Source organism: Aureobasidium melanogenum (assembly GCF_000721775.1).
Source record: "Aureobasidium melanogenum CBS 110374 unplaced genomic scaffold scaffold_15, whole genome shotgun sequence".
In the NCBI taxonomy this organism is placed as follows: Eukaryota; Fungi; Ascomycota; class Dothideomycetes; order Dothideales; family Saccotheciaceae; genus Aureobasidium; species Aureobasidium melanogenum.
This window is the reverse complement of record NW_024470067.1, coordinates 264,471-284,921: the sequence shown is the minus strand read 5'-3', so window position 1 is coordinate 284,921 and position 20,451 is coordinate 264,471. Positions and strand designations below refer to the sequence as shown.

General features: G+C 49.3%; 8 protein-coding genes across 8 annotated transcripts; 3 read left to right on the top strand and 5 right to left on the bottom strand.

The window, feature by feature from the left end:
* Positions 1–615: 615 nt before the first annotated feature.
* On the bottom strand, positions 616–2,561 carry M437DRAFT_67321 (uncharacterized protein; the record flags this gene model as incomplete). Its single annotated transcript, XM_041024920.1, has 3 exons — positions 616–626; positions 728–2,410; positions 2,465–2,561. The coding sequence occupies 3 exons, from the start codon at positions 2,559–2,561 to the stop codon at positions 616–618; spliced, it is 1,791 nt and encodes a 596-aa protein (XP_040878395.1).
* Positions 2,562–2,760: 199 nt separating this feature from the next.
* Positions 2,761–4,035, top strand: M437DRAFT_76517 (uncharacterized protein; the record flags this gene model as incomplete). The annotated part of the gene is made up of 1 exon (XM_041026640.1): positions 2,761–4,035. The coding sequence occupies one exon, from the start codon at positions 2,761–2,763 to the stop codon at positions 4,033–4,035; it is 1,275 nt and encodes a 424-aa protein (XP_040878394.1).
* Positions 4,036–6,984: 2,949 nt separating this feature from the next.
* M437DRAFT_51887 (MFS general substrate transporter) lies at positions 6,985–8,505 on the top strand (the record flags this gene model as incomplete). The annotated part of the gene is made up of 3 exons (XM_041022259.1): positions 6,985–7,319; positions 7,374–8,114; positions 8,166–8,505. The coding sequence occupies 3 exons, from the start codon at positions 6,985–6,987 to the stop codon at positions 8,503–8,505; spliced, it is 1,416 nt and encodes a 471-aa protein (XP_040878393.1).
* Positions 8,506–9,220: 715 nt separating this feature from the next.
* Positions 9,221–10,303, bottom strand: M437DRAFT_85819 (maleylacetate reductase; the record flags this gene model as incomplete). Its single annotated transcript, XM_041028349.1, has 1 exon — positions 9,221–10,303. One exon carries the CDS (start codon positions 10,301–10,303, stop codon positions 9,221–9,223), a length of 1,083 nt encoding a protein of 360 aa, XP_040878392.1.
* A 321-nt stretch (positions 10,304–10,624) lies between these two features.
* On the bottom strand, positions 10,625–13,129 carry M437DRAFT_19292 (uncharacterized protein; the record flags this gene model as incomplete). The annotated part of the gene is made up of 6 exons (XM_041018984.1): positions 10,625–11,497; positions 11,548–11,626; positions 11,679–11,699; positions 11,749–11,894; positions 11,943–12,724; positions 12,775–13,129. Coding segments are annotated over 6 exons (2,256 nt in total), but the record flags the coding sequence as incomplete, so codon positions are not given.
* Positions 13,130–13,644: 515 nt separating this feature from the next.
* Positions 13,645–15,730, top strand: M437DRAFT_67316 (putative phenol monooxygenase; the record flags this gene model as incomplete). The annotated part of the gene is made up of 3 exons (XM_041024919.1): positions 13,645–13,776; positions 13,827–14,814; positions 14,868–15,730. 3 exons carry the CDS (start codon positions 13,645–13,647, stop codon positions 15,728–15,730), a joined length of 1,983 nt encoding a protein of 660 aa, XP_040878390.1.
* A 1,018-nt stretch (positions 15,731–16,748) lies between these two features.
* On the bottom strand, positions 16,749–18,229 carry M437DRAFT_67315 (uncharacterized protein; the record flags this gene model as incomplete). The annotated part of the gene is made up of 2 exons (XM_041024918.1): positions 16,749–17,378; positions 17,441–18,229. 2 exons carry the CDS (start codon positions 18,227–18,229, stop codon positions 16,749–16,751), a joined length of 1,419 nt encoding a protein of 472 aa, XP_040878389.1.
* Positions 18,230–18,664: 435 nt separating this feature from the next.
* M437DRAFT_85816 (uncharacterized protein) lies at positions 18,665–19,667 on the bottom strand (the record flags this gene model as incomplete). Its single annotated transcript, XM_041028348.1, has 2 exons — positions 18,665–19,300; positions 19,551–19,667. The coding sequence occupies 2 exons, from the start codon at positions 19,665–19,667 to the stop codon at positions 18,665–18,667; spliced, it is 753 nt and encodes a 250-aa protein (XP_040878388.1).
* Positions 19,668–20,451: the final 784 nt, after the last annotated feature.

The window sequence follows — 20,451 nt, the reverse complement described above, 5'->3', positions numbered from 1 at the left end:
CTCCTTTAAGCACTTGTCTAAGCCTGGGACTACTGTATATGGCTACTTGAGCTCACTCTTACATGCTGATAGGTCCTTGCAAGGAATATAGGCTCCAATTGATGGAAATGCATGTAATTCCCTCGACCGAGAATCTGTACACCAAAATCCAATTACACTCACACGACCACGAGTGCAGATCACAGCTTTAGTGCAGTTGGCACGATAGCACACCTGAAAAACAAGATAAATGTTCTTTACTATCTATCTGCATCACAATAGACAGAAAAAAGGAGATCGACCAGAAAAAAGTGCCATCATCGCCATCCTCCGCCAGTGCAAAAATGTTTAAAGTACATGATCAACAAAACCAAAATATCCTTCATCAAGCCTCGATAGTATAACGGCTAGTACGAAGGTCTCATATCGGTCATCGAAATGACCAAGCATGGCTTGGGTAATCCTTAGATGGGAGTTCGATTCTCCCTCGAGGCATTCTTTTTTTGTGTTTTCTTCGCGTTGTGTGCCTGTGTGTGAGAGTTTGGCGATTCTTTTTTTCTGGTTCGGAGCGGACAAAAAGTGGGGCGTGGATGGGACTTGGCACTGGGGATTATGCTTATGCATGGGGATAAATTTTTATGGAAGTTCTAGAAGTGGTAGGTATGCGGTGAGATTTCAAAAGAAGAGGAGGCTCTTATTGCGTGGTCGTGATATCGCTCTTGAAGATTGGCGAGTATGTACTACTCACTGGCCTCCTTGGCCTCATCGATCTGCGCCCTCAATCCGCTCCTTCCAACCTTCATGGCCATCTCTAATTCCCTCTCAGCCTCGCCCAACCTACCACGTCCGAATGCCAACTCTCTTTCCCTCTTTCTCTTCTCTTCCTCGACTTTCTGTTCTCTTTCTCTCAAAGCTTGTTCTCTGCGTCTCCTTTCCTTGGCTCGTTTCTCCTGTTCTACTCTCTCTTCTTCTGTCGCTGCTTCCTCCTCATCTGGCGCGGGTGCTAAAGTAGAGATGTGAGCTTCAAGAAGATCGTCGCGGGATTTGAGAGGTAGAGAAATGAATCGAATATCAGTCAGGAGATCCTTTGGCAGAGCCTCAAGTCTGGTGTCTCTGTTTAGGTGTTTCAGGGGCAGAGACTTGAGCAGAGAAATCAAGTCTGACTTCAACTGTGATGATGAGAGCTTGAGACGAGCAATGTGTTCGCGGTACAACTTCTCCCTCTCCTTGTCGCTGAGCTTTGCATCGCGCATCGCATCCTCCTTCTTGTACTTCCTGCGAAATTCTGGCCAGTAGAGTTTTGGTGTTGCTTTTTCCGAGAGGAGCGACAGGTAAGGAATGCGTGGATCTAGTTTCTCCTGCTTTGCCTTTTGTTCGCGGAGTTCTGCGATCTTTGTGCGAGTCCAGTCGCCCCAGACCTCCTTTCTGCGTTTTGTGGTCGGTAGAGCGGTATATCTGCTATCATCTATGATGCGACCGTCAGAGATAAGTGTTTCCCAGGGTATGTATGGAGAAATGTGTTGGTCCTCGAGCATGTCGCAAAATAGTGCTGCGCCGTCTTCGTCGGTCAGAGGGATGCCTTCCATTCCTTCCTCGTATTCGTCTTCACCACCACCGCCAAACTCGCCACGATCGAGACCATATGAATCTTCCATTGCAGCCAACTGATACGCGATGTCGTCTTCGTCGAACTCAAGAGGTCCTTCTTGAGCTTCTGCTTCGCCCTCATCTTGAAGTTGCGCACCACCTTCTTCATCTTCGTCGTCTGTGACCTCAATCTCCTCATACTCCGAGTCTGATCCAGCAGCATCTTGTTGTTGTGGCTTTTCTGAATCTTGCGATGTGACCTTGTCCTCAGGCTTCTCAGACGCGCCCTTCTCAGATTCCTCTCTAGGAGCGCGTTCTGTCACAGGGACTTTGTTGGCACCACTGGCATCCTCAGGGCTCTTGAGTTTCTCATCCAGCTTCAAGCGATCAAATTCAACAACAGCCTTCATAACATCGTCTGGGAACTTCCAAAAACTCTCGTTGGTGTCGGGGTTGTGGACAAAGCGTCGGCCGAGCTTGGTGTAGACAACGACCCATGGCTTGCAGTTTGGAATGATCTCTTTGCGCTTGGGACGATCTTGGGGCTGTGGTCGGCGTCGTGGCTCGTGAGAGGTAGCGGCTGGGTTGAATCCAGGCTGGCCGTATGGTGTATGTGAGTTGTACTGGGCGTTTGATAGGTATGGACTGTATCCAGCTGCATTGAATTGACCGTATTGAGCAGCGGGGTTATAGTTGTTTTGCGCGACAGGATTCGATGCATACTGAGCAGCTGGTGGTGGGAAAAAGGCAGGCTGTGGTTGAGGCGGAGTAGGGGCGGCAGGAGTAGCGACCGGCCGAGTGTACGTCGAGGCTTTAGTGGCGGCGTTGTAGTAGTATTTGTGACCTGCAGCGCGTCAGAGTGCTTGGACTCGGTGTTGATGACTTTCTGAAAAAGTACCTGTTGGAGCTGTGTGTTCGGTCCAGCCCGCGGGCAGCGGCGGCAGGTCCTGTGCCTTGTACGTCGACTTGAGTCTCTTGCGATCAGGCGCGTCCATGTTGTGAAAGGTATAACGTGGTCGACAAGATGGATGAAAGAAAGTCAATCATAGAAAGCCAAAGAGTCGAGAATTGAGCTCGGACGAATGACGTCCCGAAGTCTCGACACTTTGATGATCTTGAAGCTTCACGAGCTTCTCCTTTCGCCAACATTTACCCAAGAACAACAGAAAACGAGAACTATTCACGAATAAAGACATGGACGAGTTCGCACAGACAGGAGCACAGCAGGATGATCTCTTTGATGACATTCAGTATGATCACTCAATGCAGACTCGTGGGGATGACCTCTTCAGCGATGAAATCCAACCCATGAATCAAGAGCTTCCTCATACAACTACTGCCAAATCAGAGAAGCAGGAGGAATCAAATAAGCAACCAGAAGTACAGAAACCAGCTGCGACTACAGAGTCAGTACCAGAGCCATCAACAATCCCTGCAGAGTCAACGCCAGCACCTACGACTTCGGCACCAGCTCGCGGTGGACGTGGAGGCACTAGAGGAAGAGGCAGGGGCAGGGGTCGCAACCAACAGGACAGAAGCAACCAGGATCGCAATGATCAGGTCCGTCCGAACTCGGATCGCAATACCAATGAGCCTCGTCGCAACAACAACGAATCTCGCCGCAACAATCAGGAGCGCAACAAGAAGGAGCCGCAACCAAAAGATGCCGCAAACGTACAACAAGAACAGCAGCAGCAACAACCGTCATCGAACACTACTGCCGAACCCTCAAAGCCAGCCACCAATGCTGTACGAGGCGACCGTACCGCAACAGGAGGCCTCCGCAAGCCCAAACTAAGCGAACAAGAGCTAGCCGAGAAGATGTCGAGAATATCGCTCAAGAACGAAAAACTCGCTGCTGCTCACGCACGAGCTGAAGCAGATGCTGCCGACTTTGCCGAGCGTGAAGAAGTTGCTGCAAAGCGTCGACAAGAAGAACGAAGAGAAAGACAGCAAATGATGGGCGAAAGAGAAAAGAACAGACTGCGCAAGCTGAAAGCTGTTGGTGGCAGAGAATGGGATGCTGAGAAGCCTGAAGATGCAGATGCTTTTGGTGGTCCCAGACAACCTGGCGGTAGAGGACGTGGTGCATACGGAGGTATCGCGGGTCAACGCAACCCAGATGTCTCTCGCGAGGGCTTTGGTGGCGATAGGGAAGACTATACCGATGGACGAGAGTATATGTACCGTGAAGATCGTGGTAGAGGTAGAGGTCGTGGAAGAGGAGGTCGTGGTGGTGGCTCTGGCAGAGGAGGACGTGGCCCTCAGCAAGAAAAGCCAGTCTCTCAATCTGTCCCCAAGCCTACGGACTTCCCAGATCTGGCGGGTTCGTCCTCAGCTCCCAAGTTCGATAACGCTCCGCCGCCGACCATGGCATTCCCGACCAAAGCGAAGGTCGAAAAGCTCGATATCGAAGATCAAATGACTCCAGGAACCGAGAAAAAGTCTTGGGCTGAAATGATGGAGTAACTTATGCGAAGTTAGTTATCATCGAGAGCGAAGAGTATGCATCACAAGAGCGATTATCTCCAGACGATATGCATTCCTTGCTCCATCTTGTTAGGTTTGTCTCGTATGTTAAGGAGGGTTGCCCTCGTTTTAAGGCCTCGCACCTTTCTCAATATTGTCGCGTGGTTGTGCGCACTTTCCTCTCATAGTTCGTGTCAGGCAGACGCGTCCTCTTAGGCCGACTTCTTTGATGTATCACTCCTGCACACTTCCTCTTCATCGCGAGTCATTGAACGATTTTACTGACTGGACCGTCTGAGACGAGACAAAGCTCAATGGCAAAGGTCATCTGCTTCTTCATGCCATGTGGTTGTACTCTTGATCAGTAAGCCTGCAACTCCCTTCATGATTGCTCCGATACAGACTGATCTTGCGTAGCCATGCAGAATCATCAGATCAGAAACTACCTATTCATTCTGATTGGTGAAAGTCATGCTTGGACTTTGTCTTCCCCTGGCGCAACCTGGCGCAACCTGGCGCAAGACATAACAACATTATGAGCTATTGCAATGCACAATCGACTTTCGAGTAGAAGTGCATGCCACGGAGATAGCCTGAGATGATTTTCTCTCCGTGAGGACCACTTCCTCTTCTGAAAACATTGTGCATCTCTATGAGTGCACGGTGACAATATTTTCCACACAGGGAGGTCTGATCTTGGAGTCCAGACGCTCAACAAACAAATCTTCTAAAATTTGCCTTTGGTCCTACGGCCAAGACGTAATGAATCCTTCCAACTGCAAGTCATGAACTCAGAAAGAGGACAAGCAATCTTTGACTCTGGGACTGCCGAAGACCAACACCGTTCGCCGTCGAGCATGTCGCCTCAACCATCATTGTGCATGCGCCAAGGTCCTCCTTTTTGACAATCGCTTCCACTGTCTCTGCATCTCATGATCTTCTCGAAGATCACCTAGGTACGTAGAAGAAGTCAAAATCATCATCGAGGGAGCCCCTCACGAGAATGAGCAAAAGTATGGCAAAAAGAAAACATGCATGATGTTGGTCGTCATGGTATGCAGCTCGAGTAAGTGGCAGAGGTCACGCTACCAGCGGCCAGCCTACCATGAGCAAGTGGATCGTCACACCAGCGATGAATCGATTTTTAGGGCACGAGCTGGATCGATCCCCCAGCTGGAGAAACATATTGCTCAAACCTTTCAAGGCAGACCGCTCTCCCTCTCCAGATCAACCCATCTCCACGGGGCGATAGTATGGACGGAACAGCATTTGAGGTTGGGAAATATGAAGCGATCGAGGCGGCTCCCCATTGTCCAAGCTCTATCCTGTTCGGTCTTTCTCGAGGGATAGCGCTATACCAAGTGGAGCCCCCCATACTCAGTTCCAACCCCCCATCGTTTTGCGCGAAACATTATTGACCGCGGGGAGATTAACGCAAACTGAAGTCAAATCGCTTGCTCATTCCTGGGAAACAAGCTGAAGCCTCGTCAGTAAATGCCGGTGTTTCTTTACTGTGGGCTTACGGAAAGCCAGCCACATTGCAACCACCGTGACACCAACGTAACTTTTGGCACCAACAGTCAAGGTCAACATGAAGTTGGCTTCGAACAAGTCGAGAATACTTCCCCTCTGGGGTTGTCTCCGACCGTGTCTAGCCGAGACGTGATCATCGGCCCGACTACTTCTTCGGTCATTCCCTAGCGTGATTCTCCACGAAACCCCACGAAACCTGGAGAGATTAGCCGCCATGTTAGCGTGACCCAGACCGCTTAGCTTTTACTACACCCGCTGAAAACCTTGCTCATGCTTGATGAGCAGTCGACTTGGTGGGTAAGAACGCCTAGAGGACCAAGCTACTCGAAATCGCCAAGATCAGCAACAGACAAGAGATCTACTGTGGTGTCAAGCATACTGGGCATGAGAAGGATGCTTGGTTTTCGGGCCTCGAACATATCAAACACGGGGGACCACCGTCTCAGCTCACGTTACTGCCAAATCCTTCAAGGTTCGAGGGATACACCCACCGTGCGTGCCGTTACCAGACTTTCACGCTGCTCATGCATGCCCGCGACAGTGGGCGTTTATGGCACCCCCTTGACTCTGACTAGCAGCCACAAGTTGCGGAAACAAAATCCTTTGAGATCATGGTGACAGCCGCAACGTTGACATTCTCAGGTAATTGCCGGAGCTATGCAATGCAATCAAGTTGAGGTGGCGTCACCTGAGCTGCTCTGCAGGCCGATAGGTATTCTCACCGAGAGTATGCATACCGAGTCTGAAGCATTGAAGACCTTAAGCACTGAGCGACATGTTCACGCACGAGCGACTGTTCCCCAGAGAGCTACGACCATCTGGGGAGCGGTAAGCAAGACAACGTAACAATTTACACTTTACTATTCATGCAAAAATGAATGAGTCGTTAGATCAACGAGTCATCGTTGGCGAGCGTGCCCATCCCCCACCAAAACCCCAGCTCTTCAGGAAAAAAGAAGGACCGATTGACGGCCGGAGTTGATCTGGAGTCCTGCAAACCCCAGCAAAACCCCAGGCGAAATTGGTCTTCGGACCGAATGGACATGGTTAGGGCCAGTCGGCTGCTGGGCATTGGTCCGTTGAACGGTTGACTTCGTCGTTGCATGGTCTATGCATGGTCCATGCATGACGCTAGACGGTACATGCTTGTCCAGATCTGGAGTCCCCATGAGTTCGAAGCATGTAGGAGTGAGTAGGACATACAGCGGCAAGCAGTATAAGTATCGTCTGCTCCTCGTGCTGAACAACGATCATCAAACAGCTTCAATCAGCAGATCCAAGTCTCTCATTCAGACTACCAGTCTTCTACTATCGTTCATTCATTTGAATAACACCTTCATTATCACAAGGATCTAGCAACTGCTTTCTTCATCAACCAATCCTTATATCACTACAACAACAACAACAATTGTAGCAATGGCTGGCGGCGGTATTCCCATCGCTACCACCACCCTCGCTGGTGGTTACCTTACAGGAAAGAAGCTCATCTTCCCCATCGCCCTCATCACCTCGCTCTTCTTCCTCTGGGGTTTCTCTTACGGTCTTCTCGATGTCTTGAACAAGCACTTCCAGAATGTCCTCGGTATCACCAAGCTCGAGTCTACTGGTCTTCAGGTCATGTACTTCGGTGGTGGTTACCTCCTGTACTCACCTGTTGCCGCTGAGGTTTTGAAGCGCTTCGGTTACAAGCCCACCATCCTCATGGGTCTCTCTCTCTACTCCCTCGGTGCCATCATGTTCTGGCCTACAGCGTAGGGCTTAAACCTGTCCAATTTGATGAAAATTATGCTGACTATTCGCTCCAGTCACTTCAGTTCTGCTAAGCATGCTTCTGCATCCTTCGGTGGCTTCTGTGTTTGCACTCTGGTTATCGCTTGCGGTCTTGCTACCCTCGAGACTGCTGCCAACTCTTACGCCGTTGTCATTGGTGACCCCAAGACTGCTTCTCCTCGTCTCCAGTTCTGCCAGGCCTGGAACGGTGTTGCTTCTTTCGTCGGTCCCCTCATTGCTTCCCACGCCTTCTTCTCCGGCAAGAACGCCAACAACCTCACCAACGTCCAGTTCGTCTACCTTGGTGTTGCTTGCCTCGGTGTCGCTGTTGCCATCATCTTCGTCTTCGCCAAGCTTCCTGAGGTCGCTGAGGAGGCCAGACGCAGCAACTCCCTTGTCGAGCCTGAGCACGATCTTGAGGGCCGTGAGATTGGTCAAGGCAGCATCTGGAAGGAGTACAACATGCTCTGCGGTTTCGTTGCCCAGTTCTGCTACGTCGGTGCTCAGGTCACCATCGGTGCTTTCTTCATCAACTACGCTGTCGACGAGGCTGGCTGGTCCGAGAGCCAGGCTTCCAACCTCCTCTCTTACGCTTTGATTACCTTCACCGTCGGCCGCTTCATCGCCACTGGTCTTGCCACCTTCCTGTCTTCCAGCTTCATCATGGTCTTCTATTCTATTGCCACCATCGTTCTTAACGCGTACGTTTGTGCTGGAAAGGGCAAGGGTTCCATCGGTGGTGTCATGGCCATCTACTTCTTCATGGCCCCCATGTAGTAAGTGATCATTTTTTTGGTATTTGCTTTCTATTTACTGACAGTTTTTAGCCCCACTATCTTCACTCTCGGAACTGCCAACCTTGGTGTCCACACCCGCCGCGGTGCCGGTATCCTTGTCATGGGTGTCGCTGGTGGTGCCGTCTTCTCCCCCATCCAGGGTGCCATTGCCGATGCTGCCAACACCCGCATCTCCTTCGTCACCCCTCTGGTTGGCTTCTGCGTTGTCCTTGCCTACGTTGCCTACCACTGGCAGAAGGATGGCTTTGCTATCCTCCGCAACAACACCGACGAGGTCGTCGCCGCCGCTGGTGTCGAGGGTGGTGCCGTCATCGAGAAGCGCTCCATGTCCGTCACCGAGCAGCACGTCATTGGCGAGATCAAGCACTAAGCGATTCTTGCCGACCTGTGCATCTCTTGTAAATATTTCCTTCTTTTGATTACGAGTTTTCTTGGTTTATGTGGGGTCTCTCTACGGTAGAACAGAACAGCGATGGCGCTTCTCCGAGGTGATTTTCTGGGAATAACGATGATGTCTATACACTTATTACAGTTACGAAGCTTTAAAAAATTTCACTCTCTTCAGACAAACATTCACTTTACTTCATTTCTTTCTCAATGTGAATCTGAACAAAAATTTTTAGCATGAACAGAAAAGCACATGTTCCTAGGTAGCATGCAGTGGAACGAAGTCGTGCCTGCCTTTGTGTGTTCTTCCTTCCGAAATTAAGGAAAGAACCGCCCAGTGACGCTTCAAGAGCACTTACGCAGTTGAGGAAGGCGCTGTTGGAACCGTGGGACCGGAAAGGACGTCATCGATCAAGGAAAGTGCTGCCAACAATTGACGAAGACTTGATGCTGCTTGCCATTTCGATTTCTGAGCTGTGAGATTCAGATATTACACGTTCATGGGCGTACTGAAGGCTTGAAATAATTCATTCAATGACATGAAAACGACGAGTCGGTGCGCAGATGAACACCGAGGTCCCAAAGTGAGAGCAGGCCATGAATCTAGTTTTACAGAAATTTCATATAGTACAGGATACCACGCGCATCACCGCCGCCTCGTTTGATATGTCAACAGCCCCCAATAGAATTTTCAAAGATCAAGCCCTCGCCGGCTCGCCAGCCCATGCCCTGCGAATCAACTCACGAATCGCATCCTTCTCCATCGCTCTTGGATTGGCATATTGCATACTCATTGCAATCTCGGTAGCTTTGTCTATGTCCTCCTCTCGCATGCCAAACTCCTTCAATGCACGCGATACCTTAAGCTTCTCGAGCAGAATGTTCAATCCTCTGATTGCATCGCCGTCACTACCTGGCAACGCTGATGCCATTTTCTGCATAGTATCAGGAATGGCAGGGGCGTTGTAAGCCACAGCATGAGGAAGAATGATAGTATGAGTTTCGGCATGCGGAAGATTGAACGACCCACCAAGTGTATGGCAAAGCTTGTGGTGCAATGCCATCGCAGAGGTTCCAAGACACACGCCGCAAAGCCATGCGGCATATTGAGCCTTTTCGCGAGCAGAACGGTCGTTTCCATCTTTGACAATTGCCGGAAGCGATTCGGCCAGCCCTTGGATGCCCTCTAGAGCAAGCTTAGAAATGGCCGGGCTGGTGTTTACAGCGTACAAAGACTCTACCGCGTGAGCCATTGCATTGACGCCCGAGTACGCGCAAGTCGCTGCTGGCAATGACATTGTGAGATCAACGTCGTATATCACAAAATCCGGAAGGATCTTTGGATCGGTGCGAGTGACTTTACGACCATTTTCTGTCTCGCCAAGGATAGGCGTCATCTCGCTGCCAGAGTATGTCGTGGGTATGCAGATATGCTTGAGCCCGGTGCGAATGGACAAGGCCTTGCCCAAGCCGACGACGGAACCTCCGCCGATGGATACAATACAGTCCGCAGCATGAGCTTTGAGTTGTTCAAGTGCTTCTTCGGTGACAGATTTTGGAGTATGCATTACTGCCACATTGAGAACTGCGGCTGGAGTCATAGAGGCATCGCTCAAGATCTTGGCCAGCATGTTGCCGTGCGCTGTTCCATTTTTTCCCTTTGAAGTGAGCACGACTGGTGACGAGCCGTCTAGTCTTTTGATCTCGTCAGGAAGCTTATTGACACTTTTTGAACCAAATAGGACTTTGTTAGTGTCGACATTGGATCCGGAAGCATCCATGACTAATTTTTCTTTGGCAAGACTTCTGTGGCTTCTGAAGGTCTAGATGTGCATATTGTTAGTTGTTTAAGGAAGATGGACCAACCTCAATGAGCCAGCACGAGGTGAGGTGAGCGACCAAGACATGTGGGGTCGGAAGTCTGAGCCGGAACGCGGAAGATGTTTTAGCCACCATTGTGAACACCAACATCGAGAACACGATGTGAACCTTATTGTTCACGGTTGCAGACTCTATCAAGTCGTGATGTTTTGCCATTCAGTGCTGTCAATGGTGAAGACATTGTTCTGGCGGTCGGGTACTCCCTGGAAGTCCTCCAATGTCGATGAGAAGCCAAAGCATGCCCAGTCGTTTGAGTCCGTGGTAAAATCCTGAAGAATATTGGGGTCGATCAGAGATGCCATGAATGCTTCCGGATGTTGACCAAAGCCGGTGCTGTTAATCTCGCTCGGAAGAGCAGAAGGGACTTGGCGTGTTTGGTCATTGCAGACATCGCTTGCAGGGGTTATCGCAGACGTATTGTTTCTTGTGTCCTTCTGCTGTATGTAAGCAGTAGCGACTTCCAAGACTTCGCTCAACAAGTCTGCACTGCGACGAGCCACGCTTGCTTCCTCCATGGATTTGAGAATGTCTCGACTCTTTCTAACATCATCAAGAAGCATATCGTCGGCCTCTGTGCTGTGTCCTAGCATGATAACGTACAACACAATCATTCCGGCGTACAGAGTGTAAGTCGAATTATACCACCACGTACGGAAGTAGTGTTTGTTCGCATAAGCATCGTACAGGACCTGAATAGTCTTTCGCGCGGCAGCTAGACATAGATCGATATGTTTTTGCCTCTCCAGTAAGTCACAAGTCGTGACATCTGATAAAAATGGACGATGCAGGATGACACGAGCGTTAAGATAACGCAAGTGAAGAACCAACTTCTGTTTTGCAGCCCACTCTGGTTCTCGAAAATCGACAACGTCAAAATTGTGCCATGGCGCGAGATCGAACTTCCACTGGTCGAGGAGTGTGTCTATGGAGAAAGCCGCAGCTGATTTCTGAGAAGCGGTCACCTCTTTTGGGCAATGATATATGTCCTTAGAAATACGTCGCAATACTACAGCAAAGTCGACCATCACGTTGATCATCGAAACGTTTGGTCCTTCAAGATAGGCAATGTCGGAGCTCGAGTCGGTGCTGAACGACTTATTATTGATCAGTAAGACTTTTGCAGAGTTGCCTCGTCCGAACTGACCTTGATTTGAGGCAAAGGGATGGGATACTTCCGCGGTTTTCCAAGACTGTCGAAGCGCCCGGCAGAGCAGCACATATCTCTGTTATTTTCACATTAGCCATGAGATGTCTCAGAGCAGTCTCGTTGCTTACATCTCGTGAGAGTAAATACACCTGTAGAATTTTAGCAAGGACTATATCACGTAGAGAGATCAAGACTAACCACCAAGTTCTTCGTGCCGCCTTGCAAGCCTCGAACGAGTTGGACATTGACTCAGATGGTAGACCAATAGCAAGCGCAGTCCTAACAGCCATACCACAATACATATAGCAGGCATGTGGCTTCAGGGAATTCTGGCAGTACAAAGACTATCCAGCGTTAGTCGCGAGCACGCATATAAGGTTCAACAGACCAACCATCAAAAAGAGCGTCTGGGCACTCTCCAGAGAGCATGCCTCAAACACATCACCAAGCAGGCTTCGCGATTTTCGGAAATAGTACCTGGATAATCTTTGGAGCGGAGCTTTCGCGAGTTCCTGAGGGTCTTTCTTGCTATGCAGCACAATCTTGATCTCATGGTCAAGCTCGTCTTTTAGCTCTGAACCAGCCACGAGTGCTCCAACAGCAACAACGATATTGTACAGAGCAAAAAAGTGTCGAAACTGAGGAGATCTTTCTTGTGTGTTGTTAGATTGTGCGAAATGTTCCTCGCATCGGCTAATGAATGTGCCAGGTTCGATCATGGGATGCAAGTAGTGTAGATTGTGCGTGAAGCTGCGTATGAGCGCTTTCTCCAGACGTCTTTCTGTGACACGCAGGTTTGAAGAAGGGGAGACACTGCTTGGAGTACGGTGGCTTGGCTGGTGACCACTTTGCGGAGCACGAAAACCAGACGACCGGGTTGCGGAGGGAATTGTCGGCAGCGGTGACTTTTCTCTCGATGGTGGCAGCAGATCGTCTTCATGTGCAAGCAGGTTGACCAGAGACATTCTCCCACCCGGGCCATGATTGCTTTGATTAGGACTCGTCACTGGCTGACCAGTATCTGGGGTACGCATGGTCAGACTGTGTTGGCGGACATGGGAAAACAACTGGTTAAGCAGCACATAATTGGATGCTGTTCCGTAGAATTCAGTTCCTTGAGTCCGCTGGTTTACATCGCCTAACACGTCACGATCATTCGAGGTTAAAGTAGCCTCTATTGAGATTAGATTAAGCATTTGTGCAACAGCTTGACGAAGGACATACCTGAGCGCACAGAGTTTATGTTAACCTCAGTGCTCACATCCAACCTAGAGTCACCAACACAACCAGGTACATCCTCGATAGCATCATGAACAGAATTTGATCTCGCATCAATCAATGGCCAGGGTCGAGGGGTGGCTTCTAATCGAGTATCATCATCCTCTATCGGGTCGCCCATTCTCCTTCTTTTCTTTCTCCTCTCTCCATAGACACAAACTGCATCAACGCGGATGCATGATGAGCAAGGCTGCCGTTGATTACATCTTCCTTTCTTTTCGCGACATCGTTGACAAGCATGCGAAGCACGAGGCAAATTACGGGGTCCCAGTGGTCGGGCGGTCGGAGACTCGTTTTCCATGTCTTCTTCCCGTGCCCCGACCATGCTTGGTTTGGTGTTCATCTATGTCGACCGAGGGAGGTCTCCGTGTTGCGCAGATAATTGAGACGCGTATCCGGAAGAATGGTGGCTGGGATGGTACGCACAGACCAAGCCTAGTGATTCTTGGATATCCCTCTCTTGACCAGATTACAGCTTTTGATACCTTGGTATCATCAGGCACTTGCTTTCAAATGAACAATTGGGTGTTGTTTGATTATGCTTGTCCCAAGATCTCGGGATGAGCACTGGATTGAGTCAACAAGGCAAGTACTAAGGCTTCGGAAGTTCGGATCAACTCCACATCTCCTCAGCCTCGCAACTTCCGGCTCGGATGTTTGCCATATGTTGTCGTCAGGGAAGGTCGTCGCACTTGCAGTCTGGAAGTGATCAAACAAGGAGGTTTTCCTGTTTAAAGTTTGATCTCTTCAACACTCGTCAACTGTCTTCATTCCAAGCCTCTTGATCACCCGAGGCTTCAACACCATAACCACATCATGCCTGTTTTCGAGGAGACCGCTGATGCGCGTCGGGACTTGAGGATTCTACCATCACGAGCTCTACCTTTACCACGTCTATCACCTCAGATTTCTACGACTGATAATGAGCGCGAAGTTGTCGTTATCGGTGTAAGCCCCTCGTGTCTAGCTAGATTGGCCAACACTGATGACCACTATAGGCAGGACCAAGTGGTCTTTTTCTCACTCTTTTACTTGCCAGATATGGAATCACAGGATCTTCACTACTTTGCTTGGATTCGAAGCCAGGAACTCTGAAGGCAGGACAAGCTGATGGTCTTCAACCTCGTACACTTGAAGTCTTCCAGAGTCTCGGAATAGGCTCGGAGATCATTGCTGAAGGATGCCACATGGAAGAAGTAGCTTTCTGGAACCCTGCAGCTGACGGCAAGAGTGGTATCGAGCGAACCTCATTTGTGCCTGATGTGAATGTCCCGGCACGCTTTCCTTTTGAGGTTACTATTCATCAAGGACGCATTGAGAGAATTCTTCAGGAGAACCTTAATCTCTATGCACCTGAGAGTACCATCCGAAGATCTCATCATTTTGTGGATTACACTGTTGATGCAGTCAACCATCCAGAATACCCTGTTCTCGTGAGCTATGAGCACGAGCTCGAGGACGGTACTCGCATTCCAGGCTCTGTTCGTACAAAGTATCTGGTGGGAGGCGATGGTGCACATTCGAAAGTCAGAAAAGCCATGGGGCTTTCGCTGGAAGGAGAAACATCTGATCACATCTGGGGTGTCTGCGATTTTGTGGCTGATACAGATTTTCCGGACATTCGCAACCGTTCTGCTGTGCATTCTGAAGCAGGTTCCATCATGGTTATTCCGAGAGAGCAAATCGCTACTGGAGAATATCTTACTCGTCTCTACGTGCAGGTTCCGGGGGATGTCGATGCAAAGGCAGACCGTACAACGACTCCTGACGACGAGAAGAAAAATTCAAGCAAGAAGAAGCGTGCTGAGGTTACCCTTGACTACATTTTTCAGCAAGCTAACGCGGTGTTTGCCCCATACAAGATCAAGATTAGGGAGGGTACCGCACCAGACTGGTATGCTGCTTATCAGATTGGCCAGAGAATGACACCGAAGTTCTCTTCGAGAACCCCAGATGGCGTCGATAGAGTTTTCATTGTCGGAGACGGTATGTAATCGACACACTGAAGAGCGTAACAGAAAAGACTGACCACAGTATAGCATGTCACACGCATAGCCCGAAAGCAGGCCAAGGCATGAACGTCAGCATGATGGATAGTTACAACCTATCTTGGAAGCTAGCACACTCTATTCTCGGCTTGACGCCTCGAGCTATTACCAGCAGCGCTGATCCGATTCTGGAGACCTTCGAGTTAGAGCGAGTCGACACCGCTCGTCAACTCATCGAGTTTGACGCCAAGTTTTCTCACATGTTCTCTGGCAAAATCGGTTCAGGCGACTCTTCGACAGCTGGACTTACACACGACGAATTCCTGAAAGTATTCCGCGACGGAAGTGGCTTTACTAGTGGTTGCGGTCTTGAATACAAACCTAGCGAGCTTGTTCGCACTACCAACGATTCTGGAAACCTGATCACCTCTGGAGGAGATCCTCTTTATGGTGCTCTCACAACTGGCCGGAGGGTTTTGAATGTTGAACTCAAGCGTTATGCTGACAACACTACTCGTCAATTGCATGATGAGCTTCCATCCCACGGACGGTACCGCATTTTGGTGCTCACTAGCACAGATCTTCTTAATCCCGCTGGAATATCTCAGGCGGCACTACAAGCGTGTGTCAAGATGGTGAGAAGCCACCCCGCTGGTACGATAGACCTTGTGGTCTTGCATCCCATCAAGGAGAGATTCGAGTGGACCCAGATCCCGGCAGACGTAAAGAGACTCGCAGAGATGAGAACCTATGGACTGTCAAAGAGGGAAGACGCTTATGATGTCTATGGCATCTCGAAGGAGGAAGGAGCGATTGCTATTGTAAGACCTGATGGATATGTCGGAGTACTATGTCGCTTGTCTGCTCCTAAAGTTGCTGGAACTTACCTGAAAGATTGCTTGGTCACAGTATAATTATCATGGGAATAACTGAGTACTTAGAGAGCTCATGCAAAAAGCAGAATTCGTCCACGACCTTACCCAGTGTCTCGGGCAGAACTAGGATCGAGTAGAAGCTTACTGTAGTCACATTCAACTTGCTGTCATCCGATATTACCGAACAGCCTGTCAAGGTTCTGAAGTACACTCCATATCCCATGTTTACTTTCATTCTGTTGACTCTGCTGCTCACAATATCCTCAGAATCATACAGTGGTAGCTCAGCCACAACAAGATAACGTCTCCACATCAAATGTCTGTCCCGAGAGATAAGATCGCTGGAATAGCTCTGATGGTCAAGGGGCCTGAACTATAGATCCTTCCAAGCCCTTTCAAGCTCATCAACTCCACTCTGCAGTCGAGCGATTGATCCACAAAATCAAGGATCCGGATATTCGAGGCACAAGCCTGGCGACGCGACTTTCGAACCCTAGCTAGCGCTTCTACAGGTGGCTTAACCCAGAGAAGCTGAGTAGTGATCTCGTGCCATGTGCGATTGACACGCGCTGCAGCAGTCAAGAACTTTACATCTAGTAGAGACACAAGTATCTGGACAAGAAGTTCCGGGCTGTCTAAAGCCTGATTCATAATAGTCATAAAACTACGGAATCTAGTTGGCCTGCAACGATGAAGAGAAGGGGGATTGAACGCCCAGGAACACCAATTTCCGAGCCGAGATTCTTTCATGTTGATGCTGCCTAGAACCAACCATGTACAGGATGTGTCGGCATCATTGGATAGTGTGCATGCGGCTTGCGGACTGCTTATCTTGAGCCTGGTGATACCAACGATTTACTGCAATCCTTATATATGCAGACGCATCGATGAGCCCGCTGTCGGTATGAACTGGATAGAAGCCTTTTTGGGCATTGAAATTCTATCACACCTCCAGGAGCGATAAGACGATTTCGACTTCCTGTGGTGTATCAAAGGTGTATCGAGCCAGAATGTAAGCCTTCTAGCCTTCCGGTCAGAATAACACTGCATTGACCGATTAGGCACGAAATTTGCTCCAAGCCGCTGTGATCGACCTCTCGTCACTTTCATCCGACAGGTATAGATCCTCAAGCATAGGAGCGTGATAATCTATGAGACGAGCAACCTGCATTGGAGTCAAGCGAACAGGTACTTGGTCGATCTCTCTCTGCATCAAATCGAGGTTTCTCAGTCTCGGAAACATGACCGTTGGTATGTCACCAAGAGCCTGTAGATCGAAGGTTCCATATAATTGCAGGTCCTCCAAATTGGGGCAATGCTTGGAGAGACTTGACAATACTGAGAAGGACTTTGGTTTCCAGTCGACCTCGAACACGATCTCTCTTAGTTCGCCGAGCCCAGATAACATGCGGTCGAAATCGGAATCCGTGAAATTCGGTGCCTCTATTGAAGTTTCACGTACCCACCTTTCCACGCAAACTACCTCGAGCCTATGCAGAGCTTGTAATGCGAGCAACACATCCGGAGTGAGTGTCGTCGACCTGGTCACGCGTATGAACAGGCGGCGTAGACTTTTCATAACGGATAGACTTTGTAAGCCTGAGCCATGATCGTTTAGAAGAATTAGATCGAGATACTCGACGTTGGGCAACACATGCGCGGCTGCCGACATTACCGTCGATGTCGCCTATGGAATTGGTCAGCAAAGTACTTCTTCCACGGCCAAGAAAATCATGTTTGTATGAATACCTTCAAATCAACCCGCTTTAGGCAATGAAAGGGGTTAATGTTTTGCTTTTTGATCGCCCAGAAGAACTCTGGTCGACTCAACTCGTTGTCAATCAGAAGATACTTAAGCTTGGTCAACCCCGAGAAATGCAGCAGCAAGTCACCAGTGATCAGCGCACTATTCGGTTCCGGTCCAAGACGAAGTTGGATACTCTCAAGGTGACTACTAGCGCGAAAGTAGTCCAGTAGATCATCAGGTAGTAGCTGAGTACCGATCGCCGAGAACTCAACACTCTTGAGATGAGGGCATCTCTCCGCGAGGTGCACGAAAAAGCTTCTCGTACATATCGAGTCCCATGAAAGCAGTGACAGATCCTCGAGTGTTTCGTGGAAGTACTGAGACGTCGATATACTCCAATCTTTGTGTATTGGCAAAGGACGAAATATTCCGGGGTCTAGAACGCCGGATATTGGTCCGTAATGACCCAAGACGAGCGATTTGATCTTCGGGAACTGTAGATTTGCGAACAGAGTGTGTAAAGATGGATCTGCACGGGCTTCGAGGGTGCTAAAATCTAGTCTGCGAATATGAGTTGCGTATTGCTGTCGGCGCTCGCTCTTGATTTTTGCTAGGGCTTCAACGTCTGGCGCTGCCCATAAGATTGGATGTGCGACATCCCGCCAGAGAGAACTTACGCGTGCCAGAGGTACCAGAGAAGATTTGTGGCGGGCACGCAATTTCTTATCATTCTGGTGGATCATATCAAGGATCAAAGTGAGGAGTTCGGAGCTTTGCAAAACCTGATCCATACTGACTGACTTGATGTGATGGGTCGCTGTAAAAGTGAGATGAGCGATAGATGTAAGTTTGCAATGCAAGAAGTGTTGTATAATTTGACAGAATTCTCTTGACGGTGAGGCGGCATGTGCTAGACTTTATAGCAGTCATCGGCGAGTCAAAAAGTTGCGACACGTAGCGATATGCACCAATGCACTCAATACTTCTTTTAACCTCAGAGTTCTGGTGGTCGACCAATATAGGTGGAAGCCAGCGCGACCGAAAGTGTGGGCGTCCACAGTCTTAGTCGTGCGCGAGCTCGCCACCGGTAGGCAGCAGCCTGTCCACAGGATCTCTTGGCGCGTTAGCTGCTGCGTTTCTGCCCCATCAAGGCAAGTAAGTCTACCAGGATAGTTGCGGATATCTAGCTGATATTACGCTAGGCATGACCTCTACTTCTCAATTTGTCAACCACGAATGTCGTGCCAAGCCAACAAGACCGGGTTGTCATCGAAGTCGACCATGAATGCCAGATCCTCGAGTATCGGCGCATGATTGTCTATTAGGCGGCCCAGTTGGAGTGGTGTCAAACGGACAGGAATATAGTGGACTACACAGTCGTCTATTCTGAGAGATTTCAGATTAGGAAACATGACTGTTGACGTGTCGTTCAAGGCTTGTAGATCATACGATCCGTCCAGGTCCAATTCCTCTAACTTCGGGCAGTGTTCTGATAGACTCGATAAGATTGAAACCGAACGGTTTTCCCAGATGACCTCGAACTCGAGTTTTCTCAACTCTGGCATTCCAGAAACCATAGCATCAAAGTCAGAGTTGGTAAATTGTAGTGCTAGCATATCGTGCAGGCCATTTCCTTCTGACGTCTTGATGGTAAGCTTTTCGAGTCGATTTAACGCCCGTAACGCAAGCAGTTCGTGTCGAGCGAATGTGGTTTCTCTAGTCCCGAGAATTTTCAACTTGCAGAGGCGGGGCATATCTGACAGATCTTTGAAGCAGGATCCGTTTCCGTCTTGGAGACACAGACCAAGTTTCACGACGTTCGGTAGCACGCGTGCCGCAGCAGAGATGACGGCTGACGTTGCCTTGTGAAATGTTAGCAAGGCAGCTACTTGGGTGGTAGAAACAGCCAAGTCAGGGGAACCAAGTTGCATCCTTTCAATATGCTAAGGCATGCAACAGATTATAGGAATGTAAGTGCTCTCGAAAGTAGGACAGTATCCTCTTTGAAGCGGTAGGTTGTCTGTGCTCTTTGGATACATTTCCAACCCCAAGAACAGCTACGTCTGTTCAAGGTGTACATTTGCTATACTCTGTGGGAAGTACGGGACTTACATTGAGTTCGAACTCAGTCAAGTTTTGGAAAGGGAAGTTGTTCTGTATCCTGATGGACTGGAAGAATTTTGGCTGTTTCACAGGATTGTTGAGCTCGAGATAGTTGAGCTTCGGCATCTTCGAAAGCTGAAGCAGGACATCACCAGTGATCAGGGCATTCTCTAATAGACCGAAGCCGAGATTGAGCTCAATCGCTTCAAGATGGCGAGTGGATTTGAGGAAGCTCAGAAACTCGTTAGGTTGAAGTTGTGTGCCGATTCCAGATAAGTAGATACGTCTCAATCGAGGGCATTTTCCCGTGACATCTTCAAAGAAACCCCCGGTACATATCGAGTCCCACCGAAGAACTGTCAAATCTTCGAGTGCAGGACCAAGATAATGAGAGACTGTTGAGTTCCAACCATCTTGTATACCTACGAACTCGCGGCCCCTAAGGTCAATTGGGTAATTGCCGAGTTCAAGCTTTTTCAATCTTGGGAACTGTAGGCCAGCGAAGAGTGTGTGTAATGTAGGGTCTTTGTTGCCACCAAAATCCAGTGTTCTGATGTAAGATGCAAAGTCCTGTCGATATCGCTTTCTGATCCTAGCGAGAGCCTCCACTGGAGGTGCTTCCCAAATGATGCGTTAGACAAGATCTTGCCACAGGGAATTGACGCGAGATAGGGGCGCCAGTGATGTTCGACTTGGGGTCCACTCCTCTTCACGGACCATCTCAAGGATCCGTGTAAGAAGTTCAGGGCTTTGCAATACTTGTTCCATATTGGCTGTCTCCGTACACGGCTGGACGAAAAAATTGGTGACTTAATCGGTAGAACGTTGATTGGCAAGTCTGGCTGGTGACCATTCAGAACTTGTAGCTCTTGCAAGTGGACTCAAGCTTCTTGCCACGTATGGTCGCGAG